The sequence below is a fragment of the Phoenix dactylifera genome, chromosome 8 (genome assembly GCF_051530095.1).
Source record: "Phoenix dactylifera cultivar Ajwa chromosome 8, Ajwa_hap1_PhDact_Kaust_v1.1, whole genome shotgun sequence".
Classification (NCBI taxonomy): domain Eukaryota; kingdom Viridiplantae; phylum Streptophyta; class Magnoliopsida; order Arecales; family Arecaceae; genus Phoenix; species Phoenix dactylifera.
This window is the reverse complement of record NC_143197.1, coordinates 22,781,429-22,800,034: the sequence shown is the minus strand read 5'-3', so window position 1 is coordinate 22,800,034 and position 18,606 is coordinate 22,781,429. Positions and strand designations below refer to the sequence as shown.

The window sequence follows — 18,606 nt, the reverse complement described above, 5'->3', positions numbered from 1 at the left end:
ATTGACATGATGCCTTGTCATGGATCAAGCACTTGGGTGCCAAAAATATAGAATAAAGGACTTGAAACCAGACATGAAAGAAAGGCTTCAAAAAGACCCTATGGTTAACTTCACCCTAGGAGTAATAATTAATTGATAAGTTCCAACTAGGGCGAATGATAACAAAGATAAAAGAACAAGTATTGGCCAAAAGGAAAGAGTAAAAGCTAATGAACAAACTCCTAACTCCAAAGAAAAAGATGGGAATGACGAGAGAATGAGAGAGACGGAGAGGGAGCTCTACCTACCGCCACCATTTCCCCTCGTTTCTTAAAACTAAAAAGAGTAGTGGGTGAGGGAGGGTGTGATGCCTTTCCAAACCGTTGATCCCTTGCTCCCGATGCCACCTTTACGTTACCATGCACCCAGAACAAGGACAAAAAAAAACAGAGAAGTCTGAGAGGAACGAAAAGTGATGGAAAAAAATTCCTTAGATCTTTTCTGGATCTGGTCACCTGCGGTTGAAGTGGTCGGCTTTCTTACCCAACAAAAAATAGAAAAAAGTGGCTCCATCGCATGCTATTATTAAACTGCGGGGCGGGCAGTGCTCGGCACCACGGAAAGGAGAATTCCATCGAAGACGGCCACGTGGAAAGCTTGTGGAAAGTGGTGTTTGTTGGGAAACGACGAGGACCGTGACGAGAATTTTATGGACAGAATCTAACTATGATGAAATCCAACAGTAAAGATTTATTTATTTATTTCTCTTTTTGGTGTGCTTCATTGATTTTTTTAATTTTTTTATATAGTTTATTTTCTAATACGTACGAATATATTTTTAGTAGATTGATTTAATATATCTGATTTTATTCAAAAAAATTATTTCCTTTTTTTAATACTTATATATAAACTTTTTTTGTGAGGTACAAAACAGCGGCACGGTGTTATGGTCGATATGAATTTGATTTCTATACATTCACTCTTGTGGTACTATTCATATAACATCATCTATCTGGATATACATCTAGAAGGCCGTATGTTTTGAAAGTAGTTTGTGTAGTTTGGAAAAAAAATTCATTGATAAAAAAGAAGAATCTACTTCAACCGTTAGGCACGGCCATCCGTAACATAGAAATCTTCTACTCATGTTGTACCAATAAGATAGTATTATGTTTTATTATATCTAATAATATTTTAGGCAAGATTACCGAACAATGGATACTCTTGAAATAGGGAATCGCTTAACCTAATTAATTATTTGATTCAACATTTTGGGCAAGAGAGACATTTTTTTCTTTTTTGATGAAAGTAGGAAGGAAAGCCTCATAAAGTTTATTAAAAAGTTGCTATTTACTAGAGTTGCTGTTATATTATAATAAAATATTTATAATTTTAAAAAATAGAAAAAAAAAGACTCTCATCAATATTTAAATTGAGTTCATAAAATTTATATATAAACTACCAAAATAAACAACTTCTCGTCTAAAATGCAGCGAGATAAGCATAGTAATAAGAGAAAACTTATCCGCCACTCCCCCTCCTCCGATTTTTTTTTTTCGGCTTATAGAGTAAATTATTATTTTAAAATTTAACTTACTATAGAAAGTGAAACTCAAAAATAATGTTTTAACTAATATTACAAATAGAGAAAAACTTAAATAATGATCCCTAACACAATCACAAGTAGGATAGCAATTATGATAGTATTACAGCAAAATTTGAAACCTTTGTCTAGCTACACTTGTCATTCCACCCCCTTTATATATATATATAACCCTCCATCCTCATGACTTTCGCACCCGTTTCCTGTGCCCGTTTCCTAGTTTGGTGGCGGCGGTTGGTGGGTGACGGTGACGGGATCCGTAAACTCAAAGCTTGTAATAAAGCCCTTTCCTTATTCCGATAAGAAGCGTTGACATTTCATAATGTCACCGCGGCGGCGGGGGACGGGATCCACATCGGAATTGATGGCGGTGGCGGTGGCCGTGGGCTCGCCGTGGGACGGAGTGGCGGAGTTCACGAAGGCGGCGCAGGAGAAGGGTTGCGACCCGGCGGCGTGGGTGGCCCACGTCTCGTCGGCGCTGGCGGCCGCCGGGGCCCCGCGGCCGTCGCCGGAGCTCTCGCATCTCCTCGTCTCCCACCTCTGTTGGGGGAACAACGTCCCCCTCGCGTGGAAGTATGTCGAGAGGGCCCTCGCCGCCAACCTCGCTTCCCCCATGCTTCTCCTCGCCCTTCTTTCCACCAGGTCTCGCTCTCTCTGGCCTCTCCTTCTCTTGTTCTATTGACAAGGGAGTGATCTCCCTTCTTGTATCCAAGATTTGTTTCCAATGGATTCATTAAAAATTAAATCTTTGGAAGCTACTCCGGGTTTATTCTATCATTGTGGCATTCTTCATATCTATCTTTCTCTTATATGCCCCATTCATAGTGTAAAAGAAAATATCTTTTTTAAGCTTCCTAAGAACAGCAGTAAAAAAGACCTCTTTTTGGATATTGACATTGACTTGTGCTTATTTGTCCAAATTTTAAGCACCCGAGAGTGGAAGTCTGCTGCGTATAGTTCATAACATCTATCGGTTTGACCTAAATATAGAATCTATTCTAGCATGATCGTTAAGATTATAGTTTTGCTGATTGCTAGCTTCTGCTATGTTAATTTCACAATCATTTTTTTGTGCAGGGCAATTCCAAGTCGGCGTTCTAGACCGGCAGCTTATAGGCTCTATATGGAACTCTTAAGGAGACATGCATTTTCTTTCACCTCTCAAATTAATGGATCAAACTTTAAGAAGTAAGATAAAGTTTGTTCCCCCACCCTAAATGAGAATAACGGAATATATCTGAACCATGTATTAGTAATCAAGCATTGTTTTATGGTTTTGGGATTTCATCAAATACTTACATGTACTTCTGCAGTTCTAATTGTTCAGAATATGAGGAGAAAATATTCCATTAGCCTTTACTGTTAGCTGCTTTCTTTATACCAAGCTAGTCTTACTTTTTGGTTTCCACATAAAATGTGAGGTTGTCATTTTTTGTTGTGATCATTCATTACTAAGGGTACTGTGGATTATTTTTTCACCTTCTTCCAGATTATCTGATATCTACATTATATAGGCCTTTAAGCATTTACTTTAGGGCAATGATGTTTCTTCAGAGATTGGGTTATTGAGGGGTTTAGTACCTTAAGGACATGTACACTTAAGCGCAGAGAGAGAGAGAGAGAGAGAGAGAGAGAAGTCTAAATCTTGACTATGATTCCATGATGCATATTTGAATAAGAAAAATAGTTTTCCAATTCATGATATTTGGACAATTGCTAGATATAAGTAATCGGTCGTAGTTTGTGCATGCTCATCTTTAGAGCTGGTTATTGCAATGGATTGCACCAAGACATTAACATATCTATTTCTAAAATATGATAACATCGATAACCAAAAGAAGTGAAATTTCTTAATGTCATTGCTATGATCTGCCGTACCGCCGCATACTGTCCAGTATAGAGCGTTCCAAACCGTATCGGGAGAACACCGGTAGGAAACTCAACTTTGAGTCAGTACAAGTCCCATATTGCCCCGTATTGTGGTGTAATGAGGTTTACTGAGGTACGTATCAACCTGTACCAAAGCATACTGACCTATATTGAGATGTATCGAGATAAAAATTGAGAAAAATCGTTAGAGAGCTATTTCGATACAAGGTACATACTATACTGTACCAAACCAGTAAGATACCAATACGGTACCAGGTACCGAGATTGCGAACTTTGGTTATTGCTCCCAAGTAGTATGAAAAACAAGTTTCAAAGTTTCTTTACAACAAATGAAAAAAATAAGCTTCAAACTTTTTACTGATATAACCTTTGTTCAATTTTGTAATAGCCTCTGTTTATTTAATAATCTAAAGTTGCGTTCGATTTTACTGAAGTATTTGATGTATGTGAAATTTAAAAATAAACACTTCATATTTATTTTACTTCTTTTATAATATCTAACTTTTAGTTTTTCCAGTGAATATTGTAATTATCTATCCACCAAATTTAACATTTCTGCTGTTGAATTATGGATCGAAATATGAAGATCTGGTGTTAGTGTGAATGATGTGTTGGTTTAGGATAGTCAAGTTGAGAAACTTATCTAAATGTGTATAACATCAGTTGAGGATCTGGTTGGTATCAGTCCTTATTTGGTGCTCCAAACTTGAATGGTGACCTGTGGGCTCATGTGACAGGTCTGAGATCTTAATCCCCGTAGAAGCAGTGAACACTCTTGGGCACTTGTGGTGTTGGCTTATTTTTAAACACTCGACATATTAGCACACCATTATGATTTACTTAATGCATCAAGCCTCCAACTGTTCAATTTCAGCCTAAACTACCCACATTACAAAAAATATAATTTTAGGTAACTCAAAACACAATAAAATGCTGTAAAATAACTCACTTTTAAAATTTTCTTTTTTTTGGATTTTTTAGCTTATTCTGGTCAAACTTTGAAACCTGGAGCAAAATTGGCAAAATTGATGAAACTAAAACTCTAGCTAGTCAAAACTGAGTTTTAGAACCTTGCATCTAATAGTAATCTAATTATCAAGGACTCTCATAATTGGTCATGTTACGGGTGTAGAAAAAGGAGGGCAAGGAAGGTTGAAAAAGTTGGATAGAAGAGTGAAAGAAAGGAAGAGAAAAAATGAGTAAAAGATGGAAGATAAGAGAATAATAGAAAAGAAAGAAATAAAGAAAAAGAAAGAAACTATGGAAGTAAAAGAAAGAAAAGAAGAAAAGTCGGTTGCTTAACTTGTGGGACCTCTTTGCTCACTTATTTTTCTCCATCTAGCCAGTCTTACCCTGCCACCTGCAGCCATTTGGTTTTTGTGGAAGTTTTAATGATTGATGATGTATTGAGAGTTCAGTGGTAATAGTAAGAAATGAAGAAGGAGATATTTAATCAATTTTATTGTTAAGCGTAAAGCTTTACAGTTTTTTCTTCTCCTTCATCTTTCTTTTGGTGTTTTGTTTCCTTTTTATTTATTTTGGTTGATCTATATTAGCTTGGGGCTTGAAGAGATGCTAAAATTTCCCACAGACCAGAGACTTGATCACATGTGGATTTTCTGTGCAAAATTCTGAGAATGATTTAGATTGGAGAACATATTTGAGAAAGAAAAAATAATTTCAGATCCAAATATTCTCTTTGGTTTGATCACCAGCAATATGTCTTTGCCTATATGCGATATGCATTGAGAATAAACTTGTATTACGTGTTTGTATAACCTTTGCTGCTTATCAACTGGGTAAAAAGCAGCAGTCTACAAATCTTCTCTGTATTTCTTTTGTGGCTATACAGCTAATTCATTAGGTGGCAGTTTGTTGTTTATATTATAATAGGAATCCTATTCTATTTTGTTATAGTCTCAAATCAAGGTTTTAAGATTTTTGGATATCAAGTGTACCTCATTCTAAATTGCTGATAATTGGGATAAGCAAACGATATGTAAACTTGAGGATGTTGGAATTTCCTTATCCTTGATTTTCAATAATTACAATTTTTAGATCTAGGGTTATCTGCCTGAAAAAGCTTCTCATCTTTATGTAAGTGGTGAACTATCACCTCCAGCTGGTTAGTTTGTAGCAGAGGCATTCTTTGAGTAGCAGACTGAGTTAAAATCCTGCAATGAATTTGATTTTATGTGTTTTTAGAGAAAAGCATTTAGCATTGTGGGCAATCCGGTGTAAACATATAAATCGGATTTTCCATCTCTTATTTATAAAATGCTTAAACGAACATCTATGTGAAACCTTTGACATTCCTTGACAAACTATTAATTATCAACATTATTGACTCAATGCCGACATAATTCATATGCCAGTGTTATCAAACGATTCTGTGGATATGTCACTTACAACTTACAAGTGCTCAAATTGATCACTGCCCAATGTATGCAAGATTAATAGATTATCTTGTTGAGCATTGTATATTAATAACATAAAGGTAGACTTTTTACAGTTTTAAATTTGGGCTACTTGTTGGATGTTTTATAACACCTGTACAAAGGCATACCTAGATTTTGTATTTGATCTTCCTACAAAAACATTTTCACGATTGATTATTCTGAGATTAAAACCATGTCAAAGTTCATGTGTAAAGGATCAAAGTATTGGCCGGCCCTGACCTAGCATTGTCACCACATGTAATGTGTTCTGCCACTCCATGCCAGTGCTTGGCATACATTGGCCCAATAGCATGCCAAATACTGGCACATTATTGGCACCTTGTTAGTGCGCTTGCAAATAGGCTTCAGCATGATACATGCTATGCCATGCAATGCCGACCAACCCTTGAGTCCACTCTACAGAGATTCACACTTTTAAACATAATCAACTGTGTAGAAAATTGGATTAATATTTTCCAAGTAAAATTGATATCATTCATTATGTTACCTACTTTGAGTGCATTGAGGGGCTGCGCTGCTGGTAGGTAAAGTGGTGTACTGAATGAGGTGTTTGCCTGGTACCCGGCACTTGCATGTGCATGCGCTATTGTTTAAATGATCAGGTTTAATTTACTAAGGGGGCTATATGCTTTCATTTTTTTTGAATCCTTCTCTTTGTGACTCTACTAAGAGCAAAAAATATTATACATATTTCAAAAATAGGATTGCATTTAATTGGACCCAAAAGAAAGTTGGGAATGAAAACAGTTGCCCAATAAGATTATACTTTTAGGTATCTGCAATTGGAGATGAGTTTCAGCAATTGTGCAATTAAGATGAGGTAGAGAAGTGGAAAACCAGGTTGAGAGTGTGTAAAGGAATCCATGTGGAACTTTAAATTTTTCTCAGGCTGCTTTGATCACATTAGTCTGAGTCATCTGCCATCCTTTCTGAATGCATAATGCTAGCTTAACTCTTTGTATCTAATGATGCTTGTGTGCAAAATTCTTGTTTGACATTATTAGATATTTAGTTTTTTTTTTCTTTTTTGAGAAAAAAATACAGAAAATACAGGATTTTCTTTTTGTTGTCTTTATATGGTTGAATCTTGTGCAGTCGATTTTCTATTTATACTTCTTATCTTTCTTATGAGCAATGAACCAACAATACTTTCTTGCAACCCCTTTTAGCATCTTCATTACCTCACATCTTAAATCGTTGTGCTTTTGTTGTTATCTTTTTGCATTTATCAATGATTTGGTTCATAATTATTGTCCACGACCCCTTATATTCACTATACTCATTTGTTACTTCAACCTTGTTGCAAGCAAAAACTTCACCTATTACAGAATGAAATAAACCTGTAGAGCTTCTTATTTGCAATGCAGGATCATGGTGTCAATAGATGATGTTCTTCATCTTTCCCGAACATTTGGCATCCAAGCATGTGAACCAGGGGTTCTAGTTGTTGAATATGTTCTTTCCATTGTGTGGCAGTTACTTGATGCAACATTAGATGATGAAGGGTTGCTGGAATTGATCCCAGATAAGAAAGTCAAATGGGCAGCTAGGCCACAGGAGATGGAGATAGATGGAGAAGGCATTTGTGATGAAAAAAGAAACGAGCATAATGAGAAGCTACAGAAAATAAATAGTGTAATGGCCATTGAACTCATTGCGCATTTCCTGCAGCAAAAAGTAGTTTCCAGTCTGCTTTCCTTGGCACGTCGGAACATGTATGAACTTTCTATCTTTATTTATATTTAGCACACTTGATTTGAGTAGGCATTTATTATATTATATCAGGTTTTAAAAGTGTCAACTACACATACATATACAAAATATATACATAAATACATACACACAGATATATGTATGTATGCGTGCATGCATGTGATGTTCATCTATTGCTTGCTATCATTGATTGCCACATACTGATGCAGCATATTTCAAAGTGCACTAATATGTAGTTAGTATTGGGCATGTCCTATGCATGCAAGTCCATATTTGTAGTAGTGATACATGATACTAGAACAGGAATAAAATGAATGGTTGGAATCTGTTAGGGAGATTTATTGATCATGCATAAGACAATAGGGATTTGATGACTGGGCAAGTGGATAATTGTTGGGCCAATATCATGTGATGAGGAAAGATTGGTTTGTACGACTTGAAATACTAGACCACAATGATGACGCATGACATCCATAAATTTTCATACTGGTGACTTTCTTTCTTTGTTATTTGTTGTGATTTATACATAGAAAAAATGCATTTGTCAGTCCTTATCATAACGCAATGTGGTCTAACACAAGGGAGACCCAAAAGTAATTGGCACCAACTCTTAATGGAGTCTGTGGTGTATATAACAGAGTTAAGGAATGAAAGGTTCTTGCAAGACTATCCTTCTCTTTGATCATAGATTAGTGCCTACATCACTGGAAAGTAGAACTACACAAAGAAGAGGATGTTCTTCATAGATGCTTAGAGCTATTTTTCTGGATCAGTTTTATAGTGGAAAATATAAGTTGGAAGAGAGTTCTGGTGACATGGAGGGTTTTGAGGAAGGCAGTTCAAAATGCACGTAAGAACACACACAAGAATAAATGTTAAGTCATAACCATGGGAACCAAGCCTTTTCAGTCTGGTGGGTTAATAATGTTATCATCACTGTCAAAAAAGAAATTTCAACGCATAGCTGCCAACATGGTTTCAATGGAAGGAATCATTAATATGAATTGAAATGCACTGGACAACCATCCTTGATGTCATCACTTGCAAAACTCATCCTAATTTAAGATGCCTATTAATAATTCAGTGAACACTTATTTAGTCAAGAAGCATTGTGGTCATGCATTTGAAATCTAGCTTCGAGCGAACATCATTGTGATATATTTTTTAGCAAGTCATTATAGGTGACAAAAGTTAGCTAAAATATTAAGCTAGTAATTTTAACAGGATAATTCAGATCATGATAGTATTTACTTGTTCTTCTGTTTAGAAATATTTAGATTTTGGACTGGTTTGATATGATCAATGGTCTAGACCAGGGATCTGAGTATTGTATGCTGTAGTTGTGCCTGTAATGTGCTGACATGATAGGGGACATATCTTATTGTGCAGTCTAGTTCTCTTAAGCCATGTAGTACTTTAATTCAATCAATCAATAATCCTTCTTTTGATGTGTGCTTAGAAGTTATATCATTTCAGTTGATTTTTTTTTTGAATGAATCTTTTTGGAATAATCTTATTTAGCTGTAACGAGCCTGCTGAAAAGATTGTTTCTTTTCCAAAACTGTAAATTTAGCTTCCAGGGTATTTAATTTGTTGCATCCATACAATGTCTTAGGCCCTCTCATTGGGGAGCTTTCACTCAAAGCTTATCCTTGCTTGCAACAAACTCATCAGCATTGCGGAATTCAACAATAACTGTAGAAACAGTGCAGCGATTGATACTGGATAATTGCAACAAATTTGGCAGACAATGCAAACCTAGTCAGCACCAAGAATTCTGCACCCTTATTTCTTCTGGATCCCTAAAATTTCCTGGTGGTTACTGTCATGGGTTTAGCCATTCTGCACTCTGGATTCCTATAGATCTGTATCTTGAGGACTGCATTGATTTATCAGTTGCAGCAACAAATGCAATTGAAATTCTTAGTGGTAAAAGGATGTCCCTTTATGCCATGATCAGATTCTCCTCGTTCTTCTACATTCTTTGCTGACTGGTCACTAATTCCTGGAATGTATCGTCATATCTTTTCACCATTAAATGGTTCTTATGCAGGTTTGGTCAAAGCTCTCCAAGCTGCTAATGGTACGAGCTGGCATGATGCTTTTTTAGGCCTTTGGATGTCTTCTCTTCGTCTTGTACAGAGGGTAAGAACCTGTAGCTCACTTGGGTCTTCGGAGTGCAAAGTCCCTGTGCATAGTTTTGATCGCAATAAAAAACTGAAATAAATATACTATTTGTATCCTTTTCCTCACAACTAGGAGAGAGAACCTCATGAGGGTCCTGTACCTCACCTTGACACACGATTATGCATGTTACTATCTATTACGCCACTTTCAATCGCTGATATTATTGAGGAAGAAGAAGTTAGTTTAACTGATGAAGCAGAAAACAACAATCAATGGAGAGAGAAAACGGTTGGTGGAAAGTGCCTTGAAGAGTTGGTCTCCAGTTTACAGGTACTGGGTGATTATGTGAGCCTGCTGGTTCCTCCTCCATCTGTTATCTCTGCAGCTAATCAGGCTGCAGCAAAAGCTATGATGTTTGTTTCAGGCCTTTCAGTTGGGAGTGGGTATCTGGAGAGCATTAGCCTGAATGACAAGACAATAAACTGTAGTAAGTTATACTTTCAGTATGGTATAAATTTGGATTTTGTTTTTCATATCATTTTTAACTTGTTTATTTGTCAAGAATATTTCTATCATATATGTTTCTTCATTTGCTTGGCAGGCTTCTGTACTTATTAGTATAGGAAAGATTATTGATTAGATAATAAGAAAGATTATTGATTATTTTTTTATTCTTCAAATCTTATTTCAGCTGGAAATATGTGGCATTTGATCGTCGAGGCTTGTATTTCTCGAAATTTATTGGACACATCGGCATATTATTGGCCAGGGTACATCAATGGACGGATCAACCAGATACCTCCTACCATGCCTAGCCAAGTGCCTGGATGGTCCGCATTGATGAATGGTGCTCCTCTAACCTCATCAATGGTAAATGCTTTGGTAGCAACTCCTGCTTCAAGGTGTGTAGGATCTTCCAATATAAACTATAATCTATCCTATTTCTATGATTGTATATGACACACACACACATCATTGTGAAGCATGTTACCTTTCGGAGAATCATAAAATGTTGTCATGATTGAATTTTTGAGTCTGTTGGTTTTTCATTTAAGTATTAAAAAGAATAAGTATTAAGGGACATGGTCTTGAGATATACTGTTTAAATATTCTTATGACGAGGATTCCCCACACCCCCCCAACTGCAGTTACCTTGCATACCCATTTATGAAAACCTAATGTTTCAAAAAAAAAAGAAAAAAATAAAAAAAGAACAGCATGCTAGTTAAGCAGTGCATCTTGGTCCATGTTGATACCCTGACATAAAACATTCTGTAGTTAGGAACTTGTACTTGAATTTCATGTCATATATGGCAAGTAGGTGGGTATTATGGATCTAATCTGAACATATGATTGTATTCCTCTCTCTCTCTCTCTCTCTCTCTCTCTCTCTCCCCTCTCTTCTCTATCCATCGTCCAATCAATCGCGAATTTTAAACTCCTGGTCTTCAGTTAAATCTTGTTTCTTTCCCGAAGCCAGGACATAAGATGCTCTTTTTGTAAGATTGGTTGGGATAGACTACTGAATTGAGTTCATGAATTTGATGGAAGTTTAGCAGAGGTTGAGAAGATATTTGAAATTGCAATCAGAGGATCAGACAATGACAAGGTATCTGCTGCCACTATTCTTTGTGGAGCTTCTCTTATTCGTGGATGGAATATTCAGGTAATTAATGATAACTTTTCTTAGCATGAGTTTTTTTCCTGTCGCTTTTCTGAATTTCATTTTCCCCTCGTCAGGTGCTTTTCTGCACAAATTGGTAATTCCTATAATCTATTTAGTACTATAACATCTTCCTTCATCTTTTTTTCCTGGCTTACTGCCCTTGGATTTAAGTGCTGGTCAGCACGGCATGGCATGGAACAATTCATACCATAACCATGCCTTGCTGGCACATGGCACTGCCTCAGTACCGACCGCATGCAAGTACCTGGCATGCTGTGTGCCATGTTTGCCAAGCACTAGCATTGGTTCATATTGCACAGTACTAACAGTGGCAGTGCTAGGACAGCATGCCATTAGAATGCGGTACTTCAATCCTTGCTACTTTCTCATGTCTACTGTCTTATCAGAGTTTTGTCAACAATTACTTTCCTGTATGTTGTAGGAACATACCGTCCGCTTTGTTGTGAAGCTGCTCTCACCTCCTGTTCCTGTTGATTATTCTGGGAGCGAAAGCCATTTAATAAGCCATAGTCCAATGCTTAATGTTGTTCTTACAGGGATATCATCTGTTGATTGTGTTCAAGTCTTCTCGTTCCATGGCCTGGTAGGATTATTTTTTGTTTTTCAGGACCTCTTGATTATGTGACATTAAAGCATAACATTTGCCAAAATTTTGACATTGCTTCATGAAATTCTGATTCATGTACACATTGACTTCCAGGTTCCAGAACTTGCAGGTTCACTGATGGCAATATGCGAAGTTTTTGGGTCTTGTGTTCCTATTGTCTCGTGGCCCCTTTCAACAGGAGAAGAAATTACTGCCCATTCAGTCTTCTCAAATGCATTTATTCTTCTCTTGAGGTTGTGGAAGTTTAATCATCCACCGCTTGAATATTGTATAATGGGAGATGGAGCTCCAGTTGGGTCGCAGCTAACTCCTGAATACCTTCTACTTCTGCGTAATGCTAAGATACTATCACCTAGCAATATGACCAAGAACCGAAACAGCCAGAGACGACAGCCTTCAAGTATAAGCCCATCATCCATGCATCCTATTTTTGTGGATTCATTTCCAAAGCTGAAAATTTGGTACCGACAGCATCAGGCTTGTTTAGCATCAACTCTTTCTGGGCTTGTCCATGGTACTCCAGTTCATCAAAATGTAGATGCTCTTCTCAACATGATGTTTAGGAAGATCAAAAGGGGAAGTAATCAGTCCATAGGTTCTGGAACATCTGGAAGTAGTAGTTTAAGTACTTCTTCCGGACCTGGAAGTGATGATAGCTCTGTTAGGCCTAAGTTGCCTGCCTGGGACATCATGGAAGCTGTTCCTTTTGTGGTTGATGCTGCTCTTACTGCTTGTTCCCATGGAAAACTATCTCCACGTGAATTAGCCACAGGTTTGTTATTTGCTTCAGGAAACTAATGTAACCCTGTTGTATGGTCTGTGAACATTTACTCCCATTTATTCTTTTTATTACAACAAGCAAATTGACTGATCAACCTTCTGCCTGTTATAAACAAAACAAAAAAAATCAGTCAGCTGTAGTATATCTATTTTTTTGAATGCCTCTTATTTATTCTAGACTCAGTTTGCATCACGTGAAGGAACCACTATATTAAGGTCTTTCAAGGTCTAAGATTACTGTATAGTAGACTTTCTGGATGAAATCACGACAAGTAATAGAACCTAAATTTTGATAAACATAGTGAGTCCATAAAATCATGTGTTAGTGTTGGTTGCTCATGAATATATAGAGGACAAGAGGCTGAAATAAACTCTATTATAAATAAAATGCTTCTTATGTTGGACTTTGCATGGTCATGTTAGAAATTCCATATGTATATCTGAGAATCATACTTTGGAAGATGAGGAGTTCCAGGTTTATCACCATATCTATTTAAGTGTTCTTCTTGAGTAGACGGAATCTATTATAACCATGAAGTATCTATAGATAATGGCAGTGTATCTCAATAGTTTTCTCATGTTCACACATTGGTATCTTCTAGATTTTTTGTTAGAAGATCGAGGTCTTGTTCAGCTGTCTCATGTGTGCTCCCTTTTCATTCTAGTAGGTGTTTAGCCTAGTTAATCTGTTTAAGGAAATTAATGTATTGTATCATTGCTGAAGTGCTTCCATCTAGTTCTTAGAGTTAATGCATTAAACTGCGAAGCATAATGTGATTCAATGCAACTTGTGCACCTCTATTTGCCTCATGTGAAATAATTTTCATGTCTTGTTGATCTAGGGTACTAGACCTAGCAGTTATCTTTATTGTTATAGATATTGTATTTAGACACTCAAACTGCAAAATCTTACTTTCACAAATGCCTCACTGTGCAATTTGATCTTGTTTTCACAAAATTGATTGATGGAAAGGGATTTGGGGTAAAAATAAAATGCTGTTCAATGCTTGAGTATTTAATAAACTACGTCTAAACCGACCATCGCATACTCAGAAAATCTCATGATTTTCCTTATATAAGAGTGCAGCTTGAGCTGATTTCCATAAAATCAAGTGAAGAAATTGACTTATTCTGGGTAAGTTAAAATTCTTGCAACTTCACATGCTGCCTCAATTTCCAGTAACCAACTATTTATTTTCGAAAATTTAGGTCCTGAAAAATTGCTCTGAAGGCCTGTTTGGGTATCTTGGAGAAACCTCCCACAGTTTTTCATTCGAATGGGAAACTAGGTAGCATCTTGCACGATGCTTTCATGAATCCCATGGTTGAAGGAGATTCATAATTTATAATTTGTGCAGCATTTGGACAAATGGAAAGATGTTTTTTTTCCTTGCTTCCCTGTTTCCCTTCTTCCTTTAGCAGAGCCTTGACCAAGGAGGGAGTTTGATTGACCATATGGCTGCAGGGAGCACATGTGAGGAGCAGTGGGAGGACGTTGGGGTCAAGCAGTAACCATAATAGTGGTGGGTGGTAGTTGGACCATGGCCCAATTGAGAAGGGAGGAGGAGGAGGAGCTGATGCTGGTGGTGGTGGTTAGGCGGCGGTTGAGTTGGGAGAGGGAGATGGACGGTGGTGGCGATCAGGTAGTGGGGGAGGAGGCAGTGGAGGTGGAGGTGTGGGGTGGTTGGTGGTGGATAGGTGATTGTTGTGTACGTGGGGTGAGAGGACGAGGAGGAAGGAGTGGGGGGGGGGGGGGGGGGAAGAAATTGCCCTCAATGATGAGGTCAGCAATGGTGAAGCCAAGGTTGAAAGGAAAGGTGAGGTTGGAGCCAGCTTTTTGGCGGGAACAAGCACTGATTGAGGTTGGGCAGTGCCTTGAGGATGGAGCAAAGAGGGCATAATTTACCATAGATAATGGAGAAGAGATGGAGGGGACGAGAAAGGACAGTTGCTGGATTAAAGAGATTTTCTGTGGAAGATTTTTTTTTTTTGTGTTCATGTGGAATTTGGCTTTGTACACTGTTTGCTCATCCTGGTGATCGGTAACTCAAATAACATATCCTACTACATTAAGGTTTCTAGCCTAAGGATTAGTAATCTGACAAGATTTGATGAATCCTACCATTCCCAATATTAGACCATTGGAAGATAAATATAAATAAGCCTTAAATTGCTGAGTTATGCTATGTCTTTGCAAAATCTAGGTCTCAATATTGAGACATGATATTGATGCTGCTGACATTCATGAGTGCTTTTTCTACCCCTTATATTTTTCTGGAATTGGCCTTGTAAGACATGTGACTGGGCTATTACAAGATGATGTAGAACGTAAATACAATTAGTTGTATAGGATAAAACATTAAATACTCTTAGTTTTGGACTTCCAAATGCGAAATTTGCTCTTGGTATTCCAGTTATTGGCTTAACTTATTTTATCATTCTTTTCTAGCAAGAAGTCCCTTTTGAGTATTTGCGTGGTATTCATCGTTAATTGAGACCTTTGAGTCTACACTCAGTTCTTAAGGTTCTTAGAATTCAGGCTCTAAATGCAATGTTTAGTATTCATATAACTTGTTGACTCGGCATCTTGAGGAGCTTGTAATTTTTCTTAGCTAGGTTTTGCTTGTTTCCTCTGATATTTTAGGCTTATATTTTTCTCCTGGGAAGCTTTTGCTTTGTTAGTTGTAGAAATGCATATGGCATGCATGAATTAAGATCAGCGATAACTATATATGCATCCTTTTCTTGAGAGAGAAAGGGAGGGTGAGCGCACCCCTTTATTAAATCAAAAAAAGTCAATTTCGGGAGGCTAGAGGAGAGGGAAAAAATGAGAAAAAGAGAAGGTAACATCCATCAAGAGAGAGGTGAAAGAAGAGTAGAGGAGAAAACTAGGACCAATCAAGCTGGAGAGAGGGCTGAAGATGACTACTCCCAAATTGATAGTAATAGTGGTCTGTCCTTGCTGGTGGGGAGAATTGACAAATTCTTGAATAGAGATGGAAAGACTCGTCTCCCAAATCGTTATAGTCAGTAACTCAAAAAGTATTTGAATCATCAGAGATTTTGTTTTTAGTTGGTCATATTTTATTTCTTGTCAAATTTTCTTACAATGTAGTAGTTATAAAAGATAATGATGATATACTTGCCTTTCATAATTCCTATTGTGAATTTCTGTAATATTCTGAGAAATGGCATATGATTTGTTTTTATTGCCAAGGGTTTGGGGTTCTCATATCTGATCATGAAGGTGAGGCTTGACATAAGTTAGGAGGCTAGATACTATAAATCCAAGTTTCAAACATTGAATTATGATTGTACAACTTTAACTTTCATCTCATTTTTAGGCCTCAAGGATCTGGCTGATTTCCTGCCTGCATCTCTTGCAACTATTGTGAGCTACTTTTCTGCTGAAGTAACACGTGGGGTTTGGAAGCCTGCTTTTATGAATGGAACTGATTGGCCAAGCCCTGCTGCAAATGTATCGACTGTAGAAGAAAATATCAAGAAAATTGTTGCTGCCACTGGTGTTGATGTTCCAAGTCTTGTTGCAGGTATTTCTTGTTTCTATGGAAACTCTCACATCTTATCCTCTATAAAGCCAATTGAAATTTCTATTCTTCCATTTCTGTCTTACATGACTAAATTGTCAGTTATGACTTGTGTATCTATGGTTGTGAATGGATTCCATCTAATGGGTTGAAGACTGTTTTGGACTGCAGGAGGTAGCTCTTCCGCTGCACTTCCATTACCCTTAGCAGCCTTTGCGAGCCTCACAATCACATATAAACTTGACAAAGCATCCGAACGCTTCCTCAACCTTGCCGGTCCAGCTTTAGAGAGTCTTGCTGCGAGTTGTCCATGGCCTAGCATGCCAATTGTTGCAGCCTTGTGGACACAAAAGGTGAGGCGGTGGACTGATTTCCTTACCTTTTCTGCATCACGCACTGTCTTCCACCACAACAATGATGCGGTTGTTCAGCTTCTCCGGAGTTGTTTCACTGCAGCACTCGGTCCACCTTCCAGCCCAATATCCAGCAATGGTGGTGTTGGCGGCCTTCTTGGCCATGGGTTTGGTTCTCATTTTACCGGCGGCCTCTCCCCTGTTGCCCCAGGGGTTCTTTATCTCCGAGTCTACAGATGCATTAAGGACATTATTCTTCTAACAGAGGAGATTCTCTCTTTACTGATGCTCTCAGTTAAAGAGATAGCAGCAAGTATTGTCTCCAAAGAGAGGTCAGACAAGCTGAAGAAGGCCAAGTGTGGGATGAGATATGGGCAGGTCTCTCTTGCTTCTGCAATGATGCGGGTGAAGGTAGCAGCTGCACTTGGTGCAACATTTGTATGGTTGTCAGGGGGTTCAGGTCTAATCCAGTCTCTAATTCAAGAGATGCTACCATCTTGGTTTATATCCGTGCATGATTTGGATCAGGAAGGAGGGACTGGAGGTATTGTATATAAGTTGGTGGGTTATGCACTAGCTTACTTTGCAGTACTCTGTGGGATGTTTGCCTGGGGAATCAACTCAACACCAGTGTCAAAGAGACGACCGAGGGTCATTGAGTCCCACATGGAGTTCATAGCGAGTGCTTTTGATGGGAAAATCTCTCTTGGCTGTGATTGGGCCTTGTGGCGTGCATACGTGTCGGGTTTCTTAGGGTTAGTCGTCGAATGCGCACCATGTTGGGTGCTTGAGGTGGAGCTGGAGGTGTTGAAAAGGCTGAGCAGAGGGCTGAGGCAGTGGAAGGAGGATGATCTTGCTCTTGCTCTATTGCAGATGGGTAAAGTTGAGGCAATGGGTGCAGCTGCTGAAATGATTTTGGCAAGTGAATGATAGCAGTTCCTTCTCACATTTTAAGTGCATTATATTCCATGTACATATGTTTTGTTTGAAATGTTTGTAATGATTTGGTTTACATGTTTGTGCAAATGTGAGAGCCCCAAGGTTCTGGAAACTAACCCTAGCACTTTATCTCTAATTTCCAGTGGAAACACTGTCCATGCGGTTAATTTACAAACATCAAGAAAAGTCCTCGAGACAAAAACAAAAAAACAAAAAAAAGAAAAAAGAAGTTACAAGCATGTTGCTCTATAAAGTTACTTGAGAGCATTTAAATATTTTATGGTTCTTTTGTCATTTAAATCTTATGGTTGTTTTGTCATTTTTCCCTCATCATGAATGGTTATGAGAAGTATGTGAAGCAACCTCAGCAATGTATGTGGCATACTTTATATCAAATGACAGAAAATTTTGATTGCTGCTAGACTGCATGTCGTCATCACTTTGCATCGGTGCATCATTATGTGTGGCTAGGATTATTAATCAAAATGATGTATGAATTATGCATCGGCCTATAAAAGGTTGATAACCAAGTTTTTCTAATTGTGCTTTATTATCATATTTCAGTGGTTTTCATGAGCTAAGCAATTATCCACTGCTTGAAGAAGCTTCACTTGCAGCTTACCTTCTTACATATGCTAAAAAAGAAAAAAATTATAGTCCAGCCTTCGAGAGCATGATTTCTCATGGGGCTTAGCTTGTTTGGGGTTGATCTAGCAAATACGCAAGGTGGGAAGGCCTAATTTGACTTGATACAACTGACTTTGATATATATTAAATCACAAGTAATGAAGTAAATCACCATATGCTAATAAACTATGCCTATCAATTTTACCATTAAGAATATAAGCTACATTAATTATTAGCAAGAAGGCTAATGAGGTCATGAAATATTGCTTTACTATATAATCTAAACCCTGTTAG

At 37.7% G+C, this 18,606-nt stretch overlaps 1 protein-coding gene across 2 annotated transcripts; it reads left to right on the top strand.

The window, feature by feature from the left end:
• Positions 1 to 1,840: 1,840 nt before the first annotated feature.
• On the top strand, positions 1,841 to 17,797 carry LOC103708020 (mediator of RNA polymerase II transcription subunit 33A-like). 2 transcript variants are annotated; one of them, XM_088703107.2, is made up of 12 exons: positions 1,841 to 2,224; positions 2,660 to 2,770; positions 7,278 to 7,646; positions 9,260 to 9,573; positions 9,698 to 9,789; positions 9,904 to 10,258; positions 10,463 to 10,673; positions 11,323 to 11,437; positions 11,880 to 12,041; positions 12,159 to 12,837; positions 16,190 to 16,396; positions 16,565 to 17,797. In XM_088703107.2, exons 1-12 carry the CDS (start codon positions 1,905 to 1,907, stop codon positions 17,674 to 17,676), a joined length of 4,047 nt encoding a protein of 1,348 aa, XP_088559233.2. In that variant the 5' UTR covers positions 1,841 to 1,904; the 3' UTR covers positions 17,677 to 17,797. The 2 variants fall into 2 exon arrangements, with proteins under 2 accessions (XP_088559233.2, XP_008790995.5); XM_008792773.6 differs by having other exon boundaries at positions 1,847 to 2,224; positions 7,299 to 7,646.
• The last annotated feature ends 809 nt before the right edge of the window (positions 17,798 to 18,606 follow it).